General features: G+C 49.8%; 1 protein-coding gene across 6 annotated transcripts in view; it reads right to left on the reverse strand.

The window, feature by feature from the left end:
* Positions 1-4,318: 4,318 nt before the first annotated feature.
* PPP3CC (protein phosphatase 3 catalytic subunit gamma) overlaps positions 4,319-18,469 on the reverse strand; it is a 35,194-nt gene continuing 21,043 nt past the window's right edge. Inside the window, exons 4-15 of one of the 6 annotated variants that reach the window (XM_075523787.1) lie at positions 16,517-16,628; positions 14,324-14,469; positions 14,004-14,143; positions 13,346-13,423; positions 13,157-13,251; positions 12,340-12,465; positions 11,310-11,387; positions 10,466-10,492; positions 9,460-9,541; positions 8,891-8,988; positions 6,158-6,187; positions 4,319-4,818 (exon numbers count right to left, since the gene is read on the reverse strand). In XM_075523787.1, the coding sequence (XP_075379902.1) occupies positions 4,640-4,818; positions 6,158-6,187; positions 8,891-8,988; positions 9,460-9,541; positions 10,466-10,492; positions 11,310-11,387; positions 12,340-12,465; positions 13,157-13,251; positions 13,346-13,423; positions 14,004-14,143; positions 14,324-14,469; positions 16,517-16,628 (1,191 nt within the window). In that variant the 3' untranslated portion in view covers positions 4,319-4,639. Of the gene's footprint in view, positions 4,819-6,115; positions 6,188-8,890; positions 8,989-9,459; positions 9,542-10,465; positions 10,493-11,309; positions 11,388-12,339; positions 12,466-13,156; positions 13,252-13,345; positions 13,424-14,003; positions 14,144-14,323; positions 14,470-16,516; positions 16,629-18,469 lie in introns of all 6 variants that reach the window. The other 5 variants (XM_075523785.1, XM_075523788.1, XM_075523786.1 and 2 more) reach the window with 5 other exon arrangements.

Genomic DNA, 18,469 nt, shown 5'->3' on the forward strand with positions numbered 1-18,469 from the left:
ACGGCGAAGGGATTGCATGCGGTGAGCTGAGCTCGACGGCGAGATGCCGACCCGAGCAACGCCGGCAGCGGGCAGAGGTGCTGGAGGGGAGAAGCCAGATGTGGCAACCACAGCTGGGGGCCGGCTCGCCCCAGCTCCCCGGCCAGAGAAGCAGGCGATGGCAGGGCCGGGGTGGCTGCAGGAGATCCCCAGGGATCCCCAAGTTGGGGATCCCCGACCCAGGCCAGCGTCAGAGCTGTAACCCAGCGGGACGGAGCCTGGCCAGCACAAACACCGGGGCTGCCCACCAAAGCCCTGCAAGCCCGCGGCAGGGAGGAGGCACCCGGCAAAAGGGACGAGGAAGGAGCCAGGGGGTGAAACAAGAGCCAGCAAATACCCTCCTCTTCCTCCTGGCACCCAGGAAGGCAGCGGGAGGAGGGTTATTTACTCAGAAGGATGGAGGGGCGAGGAGAGGGAAGCCGAGAGCTCTCCAACAAAAGCACCCGGGAGCGGCTTCACAAGTGCCAACGTGCCGGGGAGGCTGGGCGACGGCTGTCTCGGCGCTGCCCTGGCCCTGGAGAGGGGCCCTGAGCAAGGCAGAGGCCATAAAACACACCCCAAAACCTTCCTCCCCTCCTTCCCGGCAGCACCCGAGGGGCTCCTTGCCCTGCCCTCCGCCCCAGGAGCCAGGCATCCCAGCGCACCCCAAAATAAACCACAGCGGAGCCGAGTGACTGTGTCAATTTTTAACTTTTTTTTTTTTTTCCTTAAAGATGACTTCCAATTTACATTAAGACAGTTCTAACAAATTCATTCCTTGTTCACAAAAAAAAAAAAAAAGAAATTATATTAAATAATTTCTGCCAATAAATAACATTTTCACCATTTTTTTTTTCTCCTTTAAACATAACTAAAAAAAAAGCAAGAAAAAAAAAAAAAAGGAGGCAGTCTCCAGGCAACGGGCGTATGATCCTTCAGCATCGAGAACCCTAAAATCACCATCACTGCACCCAGCACGTGTCCCGTGGGGCTTCAGGTCCTCCCTGGCAGAGGCCGGTCGGCCTCCACGCATCCCTGCCACCGCACCTAGCTAGGTCAGATCCGTGCCCGAGTGCCGCGACAGGCTCCCGGGCTGGCACGGGCAGCAAGAGGTTCTCCCAACGCCAAAAATTAAAAAAAAAAAAAAAAATAGAAAAAATAAAAAGCTTGAACTCAACCCACCACCCGACCCATTGCCGACTCCCCTCCTTGTTACATGCACCTTGCTATAACATGCAAAAAAAACCCAGGCTGCGAGGCCAGCCTGCGGAGGAGGCGGCTGGGCTTTCCCCGGGGCCGGTCGTGCTCCTTGGCTTGCGTTCCCGGAGCCCTGTTTGCCAAGCTCCGGGTGACAGCCGGGGAGGGAAAGGGACGGGCGGGAGCTCTGAGATGAGGGGTCTCGAGACGTGCATAGCTCCGAGGCGCTGGCTTTGCGGGGAGAAGGAGGGAGGAGGAAAAAGGGGGAAACTGGGTATTTCTGGCATTTTTTTTTTGGTTTTGCCGTGGTGGGGATCGGGGCAGGGCGCTCTGCCGGGATGAGCGAGGGACCTCGCTAGCGGCTGCCGGCCTCTGCTCCGAGGTCTTCATCACCCTCTTCCCCAAAAGCTGGTGAAGAGGGGATGGGGTTTCCCAGCTCGGCGCTGGGGCAGGGGAAAGCTCTTGCCTTCCCCGCGGCTCCTGCCGCCGGCCGGGGCTGCGCCGGCAGGGATGCCAGCGCAGAGAGGGTTACCCGGATGAGCATTCGTCAATCGAGGGGGTAATTAGCACCCACGCGCCCCATCGCCGCTCCTCACACCCCCTCGGGAACTCGTGTCAAGGGAAGGGGGGACCGGCGCCAGCGTTGCTACAGCAACGGGAACCCGCGCTTCGCCCGGCAGTATGGCATCCATACGTGCCGGCTGCCGTCGGTCCCGCCGGGAGGACCAACATCCAGCCATTAACCGCCTTTCCCGACAGGCACCAGCCCCTCCCGGGCCGGGATGCCGCCAAGCTGCGGCCCCACCAGCCGCAGGGACGTTTTCGGCAAGACCCAGGTCCAGGGCCGGGGGGGGTCACAACGCCGTCGGCCCCCCCCCACCGCGCTTTGCAAGGGCAGCAAACCACGAAGCGCCAGGGCCAAAAACGGGTTTTGCGGGGAAGTTGGCGATGCCGGAGCACGAGGAGAAGAAGGTTGGGGGACACAAACCACGAGCAAAGCGAATCCCCCCTCCGCAAAGGGACGGTCCCTGCTGAACCCCCACGCGCGGGGCTGCCAGGCTCGGGGCACGAGCACCCCCCTGCAGCACCCATCCCAAAGCTCCCGACTAAAAAACTGCTGCTTGGGCGAGATCCCAGCCTGGGTCAGAACAACATGCCCGAACATGCACGGGCAGCACCTTTGCACGGTTTGCGCTCTCAGAGGAAGATACCACACATCGGCTCACTGTGTTTCAGAAAGGATGCCGTTAAAAAACAGAAGAAATACTCACAGACAAAGGCAATTGGCCCCACGCCTCGTATGGGGTTAGAGAAGCTTGCTCAAAACATCTCGCACTTTTTGCAAAGCAGTGGGCGTGTAAAAAAAGGAAAAAAAAAAAAGTGGAGGCATGTGACTCAAAAAAGTCTCTTGTGAAAACCCAGTGGTCTGCTCACAGATACTGTTTCCTAAATAGCTGGCGTGAAATTAAGTGACGTATGATTATAAGACAATTTGAAAGCTTCCTGCAAAGTTGCTGTTTTCCTCCGTCGCTGGAATCGCAGCTTAGGGCCGGAGCACAAAGGGAAGACAGCAAGATCCAGAGAAGGGGTTGGCAAATATCCCTTATTAGAGGCTAAGCCCGCTCACCTGCTGCCCTTGCTCGGAGAAAGCACAATAGACAGTTAAGTTGGAAAAGAAGTGAAAGCTGGCAAGGGATTTGCTTCCGGAAGCTGCTGCTTTGACTCTGTGCAATCGCAGGCAGAAGAGGACGTGGCTCAAACGACACGCGGGGAAGGGAAGCGACCGAACGGGAATCTCACAAAATCCTTTTTCAACGCTCACTTCAGGTCAAAGTCGAAGTGAAAGAACGAGGCTCCGCTTAACAGATCCAAGCTTCAAAACCCTTGACGCTGCAAAGAAGGCGTCCTCTGGAAACCCTCCTTTCACCGGGAGATCCCCCTCCCTCTCCAGCACTGCACAAACACCCTTCCAAAATTTCTGCCAGACGCACTCGGTTCTTCTACCTGCCAACCTACCGTAAAACCATCCTCCCTCCCCTGCAGCCGAGGGAGGGATGCGCTTCCCAAACCAGGGCCTTTTTAGCAAAGCCGTCTCACCGCTGGCCATCAGCCGACAAGCCACATCTCTACAAAAACGAGCAGCACCATGACCCATCCTTCCCCAAATCTTTATCACAAGCCAGCAAAACCCCCTCCAGCTGCCGGGAAAGGCTGATGTGCCCATGGCTCCTTTGGAGTCGGAGGAATAGCTGCTGGCTAACAAGGTAACCAGCAGCGGGGTAAGCCCCAGTGGGAGAAAGACACCCCCCCCCCCCCCCCCCCCCCCAAAGATGCACGCTGGATGACTGGGAGGCGATGCTGGCTTAGGGGAGACCACCTCGTACGCCCACCACTCAAATACCGATCAGCAAGGGCCGATTCGAGAGCCGGGCGCAGGGCAGCGTGCCACGGGCTCTGCAGTATGTGATGGTGGTAGCGGGGGGGGTGTGGGGGGGGTGTCTTTCTGTCCACAGGTTATAAATCACCCCCTTTTTCCTTTAAAATTCAGGCTGTGCAGATTTCCCAAAGACCTGCTGATCACTAGAGACTGGAGATAATTCCTCTGCTCCGAATCAGAGGGATTCCCAGAGGGATTTCTGCTGCACGAACAAACTCCAGCGTATAGCTGGCTGCACCGAGTCCAAACAGCCGAAGCGTCGGGAAGAGCTACAACAAGGGGCAGCGCTTCTCCCATTCTGATTAAGAGGTTATTTTTTTGCTTGGGGCTCCACTGGAATAAAACTGAATTACTGAAGGAAAAGGTGCCGTGATTGGTATAAGACACCGGAGTCCTTCAGAGCTAATCCTGAATATTTGGACGTCACCTTGGAAGAGGGACGGATCCCAGCCAGTTGCACCACGCACCGTGCCTTCCACAGAATCGCTTGCTAAAGCAGCAGATGCAGGTAGGCAAGAAGTCGAAGAAAACAACAGCAAACTCTGGGAAGAAGACAGTTGTGAAAAGAAAAACCAAACCAACCCTATTTTCAACGAAAGGACCTGCTTTTGAAAGCACAGGCTAACTTAGAATTGTACCAAAGTCAACGACCCAAGTTGCCTGGGACTGTTTTTGTTTCTTTTTAATCCCCCCACAGAGGTTTGCCTCTCGTGGAGGAGAGGTCAGCTGTACAGCACAACACTTCATATATGCACTAGCAGTTAGATTGGTTTCTAAATTAAAAAAAGATGGACTTTTTATATATTGAACATAAATAAAAAAATTACAAAATGGTCACCTTTCTTACAGAATGGATGCAAACTGGATTATGAACGTGCCTCCAGGTGAAGTTGGTTTCTCCCCTGCCCCCACCCCACCCCAATAATAAATAAATAAAATTCATTAAGTTTTGGATCCTTTAGTGGTGCAGATTGGGCGCTCGGACCGTTACTGGGCTTTCTTCCCTGTGCCATTCTTGTCCGCAGAGTTTGTTGAGGTTACCAAGTTCACCGGCCCGTCTGAGTGCATTGAATCTTTGCGCGGCGGCATGCGTTCGTTAATGCGATCCAGACCTCTGGCTTCTTCGAAGCTGCGGATCTTGTGCTGCGGTGAAAATCCACGAATGGCTGCAGAGAGAAGGGCCGAGATAGAAGAGTTAGTCTGAGCGGCGGATCCCTGGATAGGAGCCCTTTAGCACACGCCAGACATCTACAGGACAGAGTGAGGGTGACAGAAAGCACGTGTCTGGCTCCGGGAACCACGAGATGGGTCCGTAGGTGATTTTTTTGGCATCGCCAGCTCATGTGGGTACCACAGTGCAGCTGGGAAGTTGGAGCCTTTGCTGCTAGGTCACAGCAGCAAAGTCTAGGATCCGGATTGCAGCGATTCGCTCTGCTCCCTCGTGGTTCCTCTTTTAACAGAGTTCAGTAGTAGGAACTTGAAGATCAGACAAGTGCTCAATGTCCCCAAACAGTGAAATCTCAGGAAACTTTCAAAGCTGAAAAACAGGATACTAAAAAAAAAAACAACAAACAAACAAACAAACAAAGGCAAACCCAAAACAACACAACAAAGACACCACCACAAGGCTTCAACTCCAACACAAACCACACGCTGCAACACCAGGAGAGGGAAACGGCTAGTCCTTGGATCACAAACGCAAGGCTTCTTGCATGACCAGGAGACACACAGGCAGTCTCACGAGTGATGAAATCCCACCAAGGGCAGGCGTATCTCTGTTTCATCACTACGAGGCTGAGTACATCATCCTTGCGGTGATGATACGGACCGAATGTTTAACTTCTTTGTATTACAGATAATGTAAGAAAAAGGGGTTTGTGCCAAATCTTTTTACAAGGACTTGGCCGGTTTACAAACAAACTTCCCTTGGTACTCAGAAAGTTCTCTACACAGAGGTACGGCCCCATTCATCAGTAGTTAAATGGAGCTGTCGAGGAGAAAACCTCCCCAGACAGTAACCTCATGGGTCTGTCACTTCTACACGAACTACAGGGAGAAAACTGCTTCTCCACACCGGGACCACCTTGGCCCACCCGTGAGGAAGGCAAAGATTACATCGGAGCCGCGCAATCCGCTATCTCCTAGATGATTTTGACCAAGCAGCCTTCACCGGATTGAGTTACCCAGGGGATGAACTCAGCCACGAGGCATCCGAGATCAGATTGCAGGACCCCAACACCAAGGCCTTGAGACACCAGAGCACAAACCGCTCCGGAGACAGGGCGCTCTCGGGATAAAGGTATTGCACTAAGCAATAGCCTCATTAAGGCTAAAATAGACTTGAAACAGCCCACTGTGTATTTTTTGCTTCCCAGCAGGGGCCCATCCTCCCCCACTTCTGGTGATGCAAGAGTAAAAAGCTTCCATAAGGCTGATAAAGCTCTTTAAAATTAGCGCACGCACACACAGAGATGATCTGAGTCTCTCGCCGGATTCTAGCCATACCTTCCCGTGCCTCTACCGCTTCTACTGTGGCTGCAATACAGAAGAACAGTGGCATGCAAAAATGAAGACAGAAAAAAAAAGAGTGACAGTGAGTGATCTAACATCATCGCTGCGAACGCAAGAGCCCACAGCCTCCCAGCCCCAGTGGAGACGACCGTAATCAAAACCAAGTGGCAAGAGGAAAAGAGGGGACAGGAGCTTGAGAGGAAGGCTGAAAGGGGACTCCCTTGGGTTTAGCGTCTGCTGAGCACTGACACGGGGGAGTCTCCTTTCCTCACGTTCGCTGGACTCATCGCACAGATAAATCCGATGGAAAGAAAGAGAAGCAGAGAGATGGCTTGCTGCCGCATGCACTGGAGGGCTCGGGCATGCAGGCGTCCCACGGCAAGGACAGCGATAGTCTCGGACTAAGCCATGGGTCTCCACCTGCATTTACAGCCCCCTCGCTCCCAGTTCGGTGGCTCTAGGGCACCCTGGCCACCTTCAGAAGGTAAATTATGTGGAATTCATCCCAGAGCAAAGCCCCAACCACCAGAGCCACGTAAGGGAAGTGACCCCGAGGGATGTGATGACTTTTTGGAGCAGCGGGGAAGAGAGGGGCAGCTTGTTCTCCAGGGGAGGGCAGGCAGCAGCAGGTACCAGGCTGCTCCGCTCCCGATGCCTTGAATTATAACAAAAAAACAGGCTGATGCTTGAAATCCAGTTTGGCTTCAGCTCCACCTCCTAAAAGTGTTACCAAGCAACAAGGCACCATAAAGCTGAGCAACGTCCCCCTTCCTAAATCTGCTGCAGCAGCTGTCCAAGTTTTGGTAGTCCCTGCCTCAACATCTGGGAGGAGGCCCTTCCCTAGAACAGATCCCCTGCTTTTAGCCTCAAAATGTCACAGTTTCTTACTTTGGACACAATACAAAGGCCACGTGGTCCTTGAGAGGCCATGGAGGAAGAATGGAATTGTAGCTGAACATCTTTGCTCCAGATTCGGTGACTTTACTCAGCCGTTTTTGCTAAGCCTTGCTGCGAAAGGTTGGCAGGAGGCTCAGGGAGGGAAGGGGCCCCACCACTGCTACCTGCAGCTCTGTCTCTCGTCTTTCGGGGTGCAGAGGCACCCCAAAAGGGGGGCAGCCCCCTCCTCTCCCCGCTGAGCAGACAGGCTCCCAGCACGGCTGCTGAAGGAGCACCTGTACGTTCACCCGGAGGCTGCTGCGAGCAGACGGTGCGGCACGAAGGGACGTGCAAAAGGGGAAGGGGTGAGAGAAGGAGACACGATGGGAAAAGGAGCGTGAGAAGGGCAGGAAAAGCAGGGTGCTGCTGAGGGGAGCACGGAGCGCCGGGAGCAGCAAGGGGGGGGGAAAGCCTGCAGCCACGGGAGGAGGCGGCAAGCAGGGTCGGGTAAGGCAGCAGCAAAGGTCCAGCCTGTCTCAGGGAGATGCACAAATCTCAGCTTCCTTACTGGGGGGAGCTGCCTGGTAGCCCCTCAGAGGACCCCCCCGAGAGGGGAAGGTGCAGGAGAGCGTCGCAGCACGACCCGCTCCCTGAGCTGTCAGCTATAGGGGCAAAGCTGCGGCACCACGAGCGAGCTGGCTGCTCGAGCCGAGCTGTAACAGCCACCTTCCCACTCAGGCTCTGTTCCCATGCCTGCAGCAGAACTGGGGCGACAGAAACCATTATGGTTGCTATAAAAAAAGAAAAAAAAAAAAATTTCATCCTCCGCTGCGGGCAGAGAAACCCATGAGTTTGGGAGCGATACCGCATCCTCCCCGCCCCCAGGAGCGGGCAGCAATATTTACACGTTTCTCACTTGTGAACTATTTAATCAAGGCAAGGCAATCCCAGAACAAGCCCTCTTCTGAGCCCGCAGGAAATTACCCAGCGCTGATAGGAAGGGGAAAGCAGGCTGGTTAGATGCCAGCATTCAAAGGCTGGCGGCAGGAAAGGATTAAAACACTAGATTACAGGATTCCCTCTGGGGACACATGTTACTGTGATAACTCATTCCCTGACCATCAGCCAATCTCCCTGCCCTGCGAGTTTAAAGCACGCAGATCGCTAGCTCGGTCCTGCTCTCAGCACACTAATAAGACAGACCAGTTGGCTGCTGAGGGAGGGAGCAAAGTGTTTGCCAGCAAGCACAGAAAAGAAACCTCCAAAACCAGATCAAAACCAGGGTGCCGAGAGAAGTCTTAATATGAAACATACAGGCCTGGAAGAATCTCCTTCCTTCAACTAAATCTAAGCTTCCACTGTTTGGGATTCACAATTTCATAGGGTCAAAATCGGAGGGGTTTCGTTTAACAAAGAACAAACAAGCAGGCGTGTTTACCAATACATTCATATATACGCTATCACACAACAGCAGCAGATAGGTGAAGCAGAGGATGCTTATCATGCAGCGTTAGAAGGGAAATAAATGATAAAAATTGTTGCAGAAACATACAATAAAGCAATACACATGCTTTAGGAAGGGTGCTGTTTGTTGTCTTTTTTTCCTCATGTTCCCCTCCTCAAGGGTATATGGGGACATCTTGGAAGGCTCTCCACATCCCCACCTACATTTCTGCTTTTCCCTGTTTCTGAACCTTTCCTCCCCGTGGGCCTGAATCATCTCTCGGGTCCCCTGGCACCCTGAAGTACACCTACAGGAACTGATCAAATGGTTTTCGGGGCAGCTGAGGGCCAGGTATAAGACTGCAGAGGGGATGCAGTGTTGCAGAGAGGAGGATCATTCGTACTCACCAGTCTGTAGGGTCTGCCTCCCCCCTGAGAGCACTCCCAGGGGCAGTGTACCTGTGGGAGTCAGGCCTTTGAGAGTCAGCACGCTCTCGCTCTCCTCTCTGCAAAGAAGAGTCAATGCAACCAGTTACCGAGAGATTAATGCAATGCTCAGTTAGATCCACGCAAGACTATTAGCGGTGAGCGGCATGAAAGCTGGAGTCTGCCCTGTGCTGACCACAGGCAGCACGCGTCTGATCTGCTGGGCACCGAGCACAACCCTGCCTCGTAAATACAGGACCTCTGCTTACTCAGCCACGACGCATCAGAGCTACGGCACAGCAAATGCATCCTGAAAGGGCTAAATATACCTAATCAGCAGCATTTCTGTTGGCAAAGGTGCCGGTGCTCGAGATGAAGGTTGCTGAGAGTCAGACCACCAGGCATACAGAAACCGCCACCTCGAGCCTTTGCCATCTACTCTGAAGCGACAGTCTCATAAGATTTTTTCCCCAGCAGGACTCTGCCCGCCTGCAGCAGCCTGACCAACGTCCCCCGTTACCCAGACCCCAAATCACAAGCTTCTTCCTTACCGAAGAACTGAGAAGACACGCGCCATCTTCCCAATGGCTCTAATCTTATTCCTGATGATCTCTTTACGGACTGTTGTCCCACCTTAGGGAGAGAAAAAACAAACACCAGCATGTTTAAGGTTTCCTGCTTTCCAGGCACAGGTAATGTCAATATGAAGCACCTGCCTGACTCCAGGAAAAGAAATCATGGTTTACAGATTCACAGCTACACTCTTGAAAGAACAGTGCTGAGAGGATGGCGGTCAGGATGGCAGCGAGAAGGGCAACACCAATGAGATGACACACGGACTTAAAGGTCTAAAGAGAGTAGAACCACCAAAGGAAACGGATCGGATAGGTCTTGTTCGAAGCTCACCAGGTTTGATCACACTACACAGGATGTAACACAAATGACTCAGCCATGTAGACACAGTTTTGCAAGGCAGAACACTGACGAATCTGACTGCTGATGAACACTGCAGAACACCGGGCTGTGCTCGCCGCGGGGAGGAGTGTCACGCAAGCATCAGCTTTGGCATCCAACGCGCACAGTGAATGGCTGGCCGGAGCCTTGCAACTCTGCTTTGACCCCACACAAACACAAAGTGAGATACGTGAACTCCCCTTCCACTATACAGACCGAACATGAGAGAAAAGCATGGAGGGTAACTGAAAACAAACAAAAAAAATCAAAAGTAAAAGAGGTAACAAATACATCTCCTCTCAGCTGAGATTCCTCACATGGCCCAACTACACATTAGGACAGTACAAGCCAAACCGGAGGTCTAACATGCACCGATGGCTCAGCCATGCACTAAGTGGCTGCATTCAGAAGTCAGATAGAAACGTGACCCCGTTTCTCAAGTTCCTGGAGGAACGCAGAAGGGTTAAAAAACACACGGCGCTTATGTTAAAACTGAAAGGGGATGAAGAGACTGCCCAACTAGTCAGCTATTCAAATCCACTCCAAGGAATCTGGTGGCACAGGCAGTGAAAATTAAGCTTGTAGCAAATTCTAGCTGGGTACCTTTCTGATAGCTTGAAATGTAGTGATCTTCAGGGAGAGGAGACACCAAGAAACAAGTAGATGAAGACAGAGATAGAAGAAACAAATTTAATTTTCATGGGAGGGAGAAAGAAAAAAACCAAAAACGAAATGCAATGGGAGAAGCGGGTTAAAAGTCTCAACCTGTTGACCGAAGCAGCGGCACCTTGTTGTACCACAACGGTGTTCTGCTTCTCTGTGGGACTGACTGTCCTCCACCCTACACGGATCTGTACAGGCAGCTCCCCTGGACCCCCCCCCCGCATGCTCACAGCCCCACTTCTCGCTGCACGCCCCACGTCTGCGCTTCCTCTGGGTCTCCGTCTCGCTCTCAAGCGATCCCCCCGATATAGAAACTGCAGATCAGATCAGCAACCGTTTTGTCCCTTTCATGCATAGCTTAAAACCAGGGCCAAAAACTGCATTCTGCTTTTTTGGGGGTGACATGAGAAGCCGCTTTACAGAGGAGTTCACTGCAACAGATGAGAAGATTGGGTAGATATTTTGGTGCAGAAAATTTTGAATTGGGGGAAAAAATAACCACTTGGGAAGCAGTCTCTGTGAGGAGCAGGAAACCGTTCTCCAGAGTAGCTGGCAAGAAGCGTCTGTCGCAGTGAATATAATTTAATTTCTCTGTGACTGAATAGCAAAGGCGGGGGAAGTTTCCTACCCAGAACTGCACAAGGGTTGGCCAAAAAGGAACCGGAGACCCTGGCTGGGCATCCAGCTATAAATCAAGTGCTGATCACTCTTGAGCTAGCGTCATACACCTTCCCCACCTTCACCCCCCCACTGTTACCAGCTCGGTCGTAACAGCGTTTTTTACCTTCCAATGTCTCATCACCATCTGAAATCAACTCATCATCGGAGCATATGTTGAGGATGTTAACGAGCATTTCTGTGACTGTAAGAAGTACAGACAGGAAGATTAGAGAGGCCTGGTGCGCACACTTGGCAGACAGAGGTATTTGGAGGATGAGCTGGACAAGCAAACGATTTCAAGGTCATTTATACTCTGGAAGTGGAAGCCCAAAGACACTTTTAGCTGCATACTGCTGGTACCTCGCAGCAGTACCCAGAGCAGACGACATACTTTACACCTTCTGCCAAGGAGGTGGATGCAGTCCAAGCACATCACAGATGAAACAGACGTGGGGAGCGGGGTGCCAACATTCATGCAGAACAGCCTGGGCCCGCTGAAGGTCCCACCTCCCCACCCCGACCCGCACAACAGGCCACCTGGCTCCAAGAATGTCAAATGTGGGGGGAATTCAACCTTTGGTTCCTCAAAGTCAAAAAACCTTGCCACTTCAGACCTTTAAGTCATACTCCAAACGTACAACGCCGGAGTGGAATTTAAACTCACCAGGAGACGTAAAAACCCTTTTGCTGAGGAACTGAGGCAAAGTCTTGGTCATATTTTAAGCTGCCTCGCCTCCTTCAGAATGAAATAAGCCTTGAAATTGAAGTGAATGCTTCCTTTTTGGTGGGCCACAAGCCAACAGGAGATTTTAATTTCTCTGTTGCAAACCTAGAGCAAGAGAAACGTCTCCAAATTCTGAGGTGGGGCTACACCACCCCAAGATCGGCTCCATCAGCAATGCAGAAATAGCAAGAAGCGATCGTTTTATCGGTAAAAGCTTTCTAAAGCAGGTATCAACAATTATTTTCACATGAACTTTACCCGGTAATATGCAGATCTCCTTGAACCTGAACTACTTCCCAGTGCTATCTGATATTAATGAGTTACAACACTCTCCCAACACATTCAATAGCCCGTGGGACAGGTTTCTAACACTCAGGATACTATGACCAGTCACCAGGCAACTCATGACAGAAATCCAAATATCTCTTACCCTTTTCCCCTACAAAAGGCAAAGACCATGTGAAGACATCCATGAAGTTTGGAAGCCAGTAGGGATGAGGGGAACAGTTGAACTGCCTGATGTTCATGACATTGTTTTCATATTTCAGTACAGCAGCTAGAAGACAAAAGGAAAGACAGCACATGTCCGTAGGCACTGTCAACTTCTGGGAGTTGTACCTGCGCTAACGAAACTTCATTATCGACGAGAGGTTGCACTCACGCAGAATCAAACTACCAGCTCTCCAAAATAAGCAGGCTTAAGCAATATTTTTCAGTTTACCCATTACATTGTTTCACTAAAGCTCATTGTAACGGTGAAGGTCAATTTAACAAAGCTGTTAAAATTTATGCAAATCAGAAGTGATAACCACAGGGCCAAGATCCAAAGTGAGTGGCAAAAAACCCCACAGTTGAGGAAAGTTCCCCATCATACTCATAAGGTTTTAGGGGCACAGCGAAGTTAAAAGCTTGCATATACTAGCAGCTTCTCTTTTACGGCAGCATTCATCAATAGCGCTTAGTTGTCATGTGGCTGGAAATGAAAGCATTATTCTAGGCTTTATAACTTGACAGCTAATTGCCATAGTAATACATTAAGTCTTCGAGTCAGAGAACCCAGCCACTTCCAGCTCCCCAGCTGCCGTCAATTTAACATATAAAGCTCTTTTTCATTTCATGCGTAAGAATGCAACTAGAGGAGAGGGCAGAATGGGCAAGGCGAGGGAAGATGGAGAGGGATTTCCTAAGCATGTGAGGACAGCACCGACATCCGAACAGCAGCAGAGCTCTGGCCTGGCCAGCCTTACCCTTGTTGTTATAGACATCTAGGTAATTTGGTGCAGAGAAGATTGTGATTAACGATGGAAAGCCTGTTGTCTGGCTCTTCCTGTACATTCGGTACCTGAAAAACAGGTCCAGTGTTAAACATACTGGTCTTGCTAAGGATAGAACAAACTCAGACGGAGCCTGCTCAGCTTCCAGGCTGCAGCACTTACCCAGCATCCTGGGCTTCGTGAGCTCGGATTACAGATAACAAACTATTGTTCTGCAAAAATTCACAAACTGCAGGATAACTGGAAAACAAAAAGCGAGCGTACATTAGCATGTAGCACAGGAGAACAGATAGCACCTATGGTCTCGGTTTCAAGAACCAGCCACTTCGCAGCATCCATTCGGTTTGTGTCCAGCATCCCCAAACAAGGCCAGTATGTATTACATCATTCAAAAATTAATTGCAAAGCATTCTGTTAAACAGACCCCTGGTGCCAAATCCTCCCTATCAGCCGGGCTACAAGTGGTCTGTCAGCACAAATGCTTCTCTTTAGACAGGAAAAGATTATTTCCTAGAGCTCCTGGTACTGTCCAATGCCTGAAAACCATTCAAAAGGCACCCTGCCAGCTAAAAGAAGCATCTCTGCTGTCCGATACCACAATTTCATAGAGCGACATATCCAAAAGAGAGCTCAACATTACAGGAGAAGAAAAAACAAACAAGATTTTGTGCATTAGAGCCAACTGAAGACTATTTCAGAGCCAGGTATGCTGCAAAGTCCCACAGAGTGATCTGAATAGCAATTTATCTCCCCATACACCTTAGTGTAAGGGGAGACAAAAAGCTCTAGTCCATCAGAACCCCCCTAAAACACCACTTACCTGTAGAAATAGGAGCAGCCTCGAACAGTGTTGTGGGCAAAATGCTCCAACGTTTTCTCATTGCCGTAATCCTCTGATGGATCGGACCAGAGCAGGTCACACATTGGACCAAAGGCCGGAGGCTCCTTAAACCTGTCTAACTGAAAAACGTATGCAAAATCAGGACAACGCTGGTAACAGCCGCAGCACCATACACACCCCTACGGTGTGGACGTGCAGAGCATAGGGGCCTCAACCTGGCACTCCATGCAGGAATCAAGCAAGCCGCTAACCACACTATTAATTGTAAGCTATGTGAAAGGACCACGGAGATTACTTACTTTCCTAATGTCATCTAGACACGTGATTTCTGGAGACAGTCCTCCATGAACACACAGAAATTGCTGGTTTAAGAGGGCAGCAAGAGGAAGACAGTCAAATGTATCCATACACGCATCATACACTCGCTCCGAATACTTGATTCGACCTGGAAAGATGGGGGGCAGAGGGGGAAGAGAGGGAAGAATTGAATTCATTTACCCATTTACACAACAAAGACTGCTCAGGCTGAAAGGAGAGCTTTTTTTTAAAAAAATCTTTTCTTTTTTTTTTATAAAGGGGAAGTCATTCATGCCTCCAAACCTACATGATATAAGAAGCATCAAGCAAAGCTTTGAGCAGCCAAAGTGCTGATAAATAAGTTCAAAGAACCTAACTCCTAAGGTGATATGGAAACTCTATGTCTATGGCCCACCAAGTCAAACTTTGCAACCACGTATTAGTGAAAATGCTGACTTAGAAAATGCTTGTTGGACACGAAGATAAAAAGGCTTCACAGTAATCTGGACATGGTCAAGAATATTAATCTCCCTTCAAGCTATTGCCTAGAACACCTGCACTAAGATTAACATAGAAAAGAGGCTAGGCGCTTGCGACTGTAATAGAAAACTTGGGATACTAATAAAGCCATCCCATCGCTTTCCTACATTCATACTGCACCTCTAGACTCAAAGAGTCTTACCAGCCTCAGCTGCTAAGCAGATTATACACTGGGAAATGCAGCAGCTGTTTAATTTGGCATAGCAATATTACACAATCATTTAAGATAGGAATTGCCTTTTCGGCTGGACACGAGTGCTTTGAGTCAGAATTTGACCAAGATGCCTGCAGTTAAATCAATCTTCACGCAGGATCTGTCGGGACTACAAGTGATCACAATCTCTGCTGGATGCCTCATCTTAACAGAGGTGAAGAGGATGTTTCAATACATTAAACAGAGATACCACGACCTTTCCGAAAGCAGCTTAGCTTTTACAGCAAGCCTCCAAGTATGTTCAGAAATCTCTCTCAACTCTTCCCGTTAGAACAGAGGGCGGGAGCAGAGATCACCGGACATCAAGCGCGTCTTCTCGCATCTGCAGCCCCTTCGCAGGGCAGCAATATGTCAACATAGCCAGATCGTCGAGAAAGCCCCGTTACTGCTATAAAACCCATCTCTGTCTAAAGCAAAAAAGCGCATGAATGGAAAGTTTACCTTTCCTCCAGCTTTATTTCAGAGATACTAACAGGTTTTTTCAGCTGCATGCTACGATACAGGAAGCGGAAAGGCAGTATCTTCTGTTTTCCAAAGGGGAAAAAACCCCTTCACCTCTGGCCTTCTGGTTCAAATTGAGCCCAGCTCAACAGGAGCTCATCTACCACCATCTGATGACTACAGTATCCAGCAGAGAGCTGGCTGGTGTTTTCCAACTCATTTCTAAGTAAACAGATGTCATTATCTCGGTACCTATCAGCCCTACCCTGTCCAGCAGCATCCAGAGCTGAAGGGCTAAAGACTGGACTTGTGCCTTGCCCGTAACTACGTCCTCAGGTTGGGTCCTTGAGCAACTATTCCCTAATAGAGAGCTGCACATTGCTGGTTTATACCTTTTTTATTGCTTGGAGGAATGACTGTCATCCTCAGGGGAGAGGGGTCATTCCCCGACCTTTCATCATCGTGGGCTTAAAAATATGTAAATGCTGCACGAAACTATCTTTAACTCAACTAAAACGATCTTAAAGGTAATGATTCTCCCTAGTGCAAACACTGAGGAACAAATCCTTTATTTGCTTCCAATTGTAATCACTGATCCCAGCTGCACAATCTGGAGCTGAAAGTCATTTGGCAGTAATTATATGTTGCTGGGCCTGAAAGTCAGGGGGGGTTTGGGGGGTGTGCGGGGTGTGTGTGAGCAACCGGCTCATCAGCGAGACAGGGAAGATGTGTTCGCATTTCTTCCATCCACGCTCATTCTTTGTAACCAGAAGGCCACATCAACATGCGCTCTCTACTTTACAAGACTTATATATTTGGCTTTTTTTCCTTTCAGCAGGAGCTGAAACAAGAGAAGAGCTATGTATGCAGAAAAAAAAAGACGACAGGTTTTTACAGCTCCAGAGCTAACCGATACCACTCATGGCAGGCACGAAAATTAAGACCCACGCCTGGTCGCCACACGTTAATACTTTTAAATCCTTACGCTGCTGATACTTACATTCCTGCTTAAAGGTGAAGTATTCTGTGAGGTGCCTGCACTCATGGTTCCCTCGAAGGAGGAACAACGTTTTGGGATGATTTATCTTTAAACTCCATAAATACAGCACGCACTGCAAGAAAGGGAAGGAGGAGATGGCATGTAATAAAAACCTTTTATAGGGCACTAATCATCCGTAGACTTCACTAAGTGTTTCTGGGAAGACACCCAACAAGCTGAATTCAAAGTGGAACCCTGATAGAAACCCAGCTCCATAATCGGCAGTAGATCTTATCTTGGCCAACTTCACCAGTGGGGGAAAGCCACACTGAGCATTTCTCTATATTAGGCCTGAGTTGGAGAAGTGACAAATGAGATCGCATTCAGCTGAAACCGGCTCTGGGTTGGGTGGGGGCAGCTTTTCCTTCCAGCAGAAACCAAAGCTAAAAGCACCCATTTTCAGAGCAGCAAAGCAAAACCAGCTGCGCAGCGAGATGTGCGCTCCAGATGTCCCACTGCAATCGAAACCAGAGACCATCAAGTATAAGACAGCCATCTTGACAGACATTTTATCAAGTGCATTAAACATTAGAAGAATTAAACTTCATCTTCCCCGCCGACTTCCCCCCCGCCCCCGTTTTTCTGCTTACGCTACAGTCATGTGAAGTTCAAGTTCAAAACAGGAAAAGCCTAGCCAAAAAACAAGCTTAGTAAAGCCTTCTGGCTTTGAAGAGGGCTTTCCACATCCCCTATCTGAGCAGCAACACCTGTAAAAAGATCGTCTTTGATGAGGCGCAGACCAAAGTCCAACTGAAACAATCATTTTCAGCAGGCTCCCAGAAATATTTCATGGTGGCTTTCCGAAGAGGCTACGTGAAGAGGGGAAGGGCTGGAAAGCAAGCGCGCTTACCCTTCTGTGCTATACGTTGTCAAGCTGACAGCTAAACCAGCAGGTATCTAGTATGGGGAAATGTTATCACATTTCCCTTGTTGATTTTGAGTGCTGGAAGGACAACCCATAATGACAGCAAGCTTGAAGATCTGGATTAAAGCCTCTAATAAGAGCTTACCCTTTAGGCTGACGTGCTACAGAAACGGCACACACTTCGAGAATGTGAACCGTGAAGCCTGTCAACAGTTTTACACTTAAAACACTGCTGATCTGGTGCACAGATCTCCGGGAACCAGCCTCTGTGACATGGAAACAACCTCCAGAACCAAAATAAACCAGTTTCAAGTTAGTTTCCAGTATAGACACCTTAGATATCACGGTATTTAAGCACTGAACCTGCAAGGTAAGCTCTACATTAGTCACTCCAGCTATATATGCAGGGATCCCTAAAGGCCCCAAGGAGCTGTAAAGCACCCGTCTGTGTCTAACTCAGAATTGAACCCCCCAGAAAAGGGCTGGACAGCAAATTCTCAATTTTAAAACTGAACAGAAACAGGGCCAGCAGCAGGTAATTTAAGCTGTGGTTAAGGCTAACAAAAATAATGTTTTACTGCATCTGTTAGCAGGAATGGTCCCCACAAAACCATTTGTAATTATTCTGATTTAAAGCTTTAACCTCCTGTCTTTGCACCCTACATGTCACTTTTCTGGGCTAGCATGAGAGCTGAAAAGTGAAAGTCACTACAAATGAACCAAGCGACTTGCTAAGGATTGGAGAAAGCAACCAGCCGTGGCATCACTGGTTCAAAGCAAAGCAAGAAAGTAGAGACACATCATCAATGAAGAGGAGGATTTGGGATGTATGGAAGGTCAGCAACTTGCAGAAGAGAGATTTAAAAATACATTCGAAGTGTTTTAAAGTGAAACGGAAGTGAACGGAGTCACTCGGCATCACAATTCTTCCTGGACACCCAGCGAGCAAACCACAGATGTTGAGAGCAAACGTCTCCAGTATCGCTGCAGTTCCCCGTGGTTTGCAGCTATTCCCCAGGGACATGGGGGCTGCCAGGTAGTAGCGGGGT

This window comes from Mycteria americana, chromosome 23 (genome assembly GCF_035582795.1).
Source record: "Mycteria americana isolate JAX WOST 10 ecotype Jacksonville Zoo and Gardens chromosome 23, USCA_MyAme_1.0, whole genome shotgun sequence".
Taxonomy (NCBI): Eukaryota; Metazoa; Chordata; class Aves; order Ciconiiformes; family Ciconiidae; genus Mycteria; species Mycteria americana.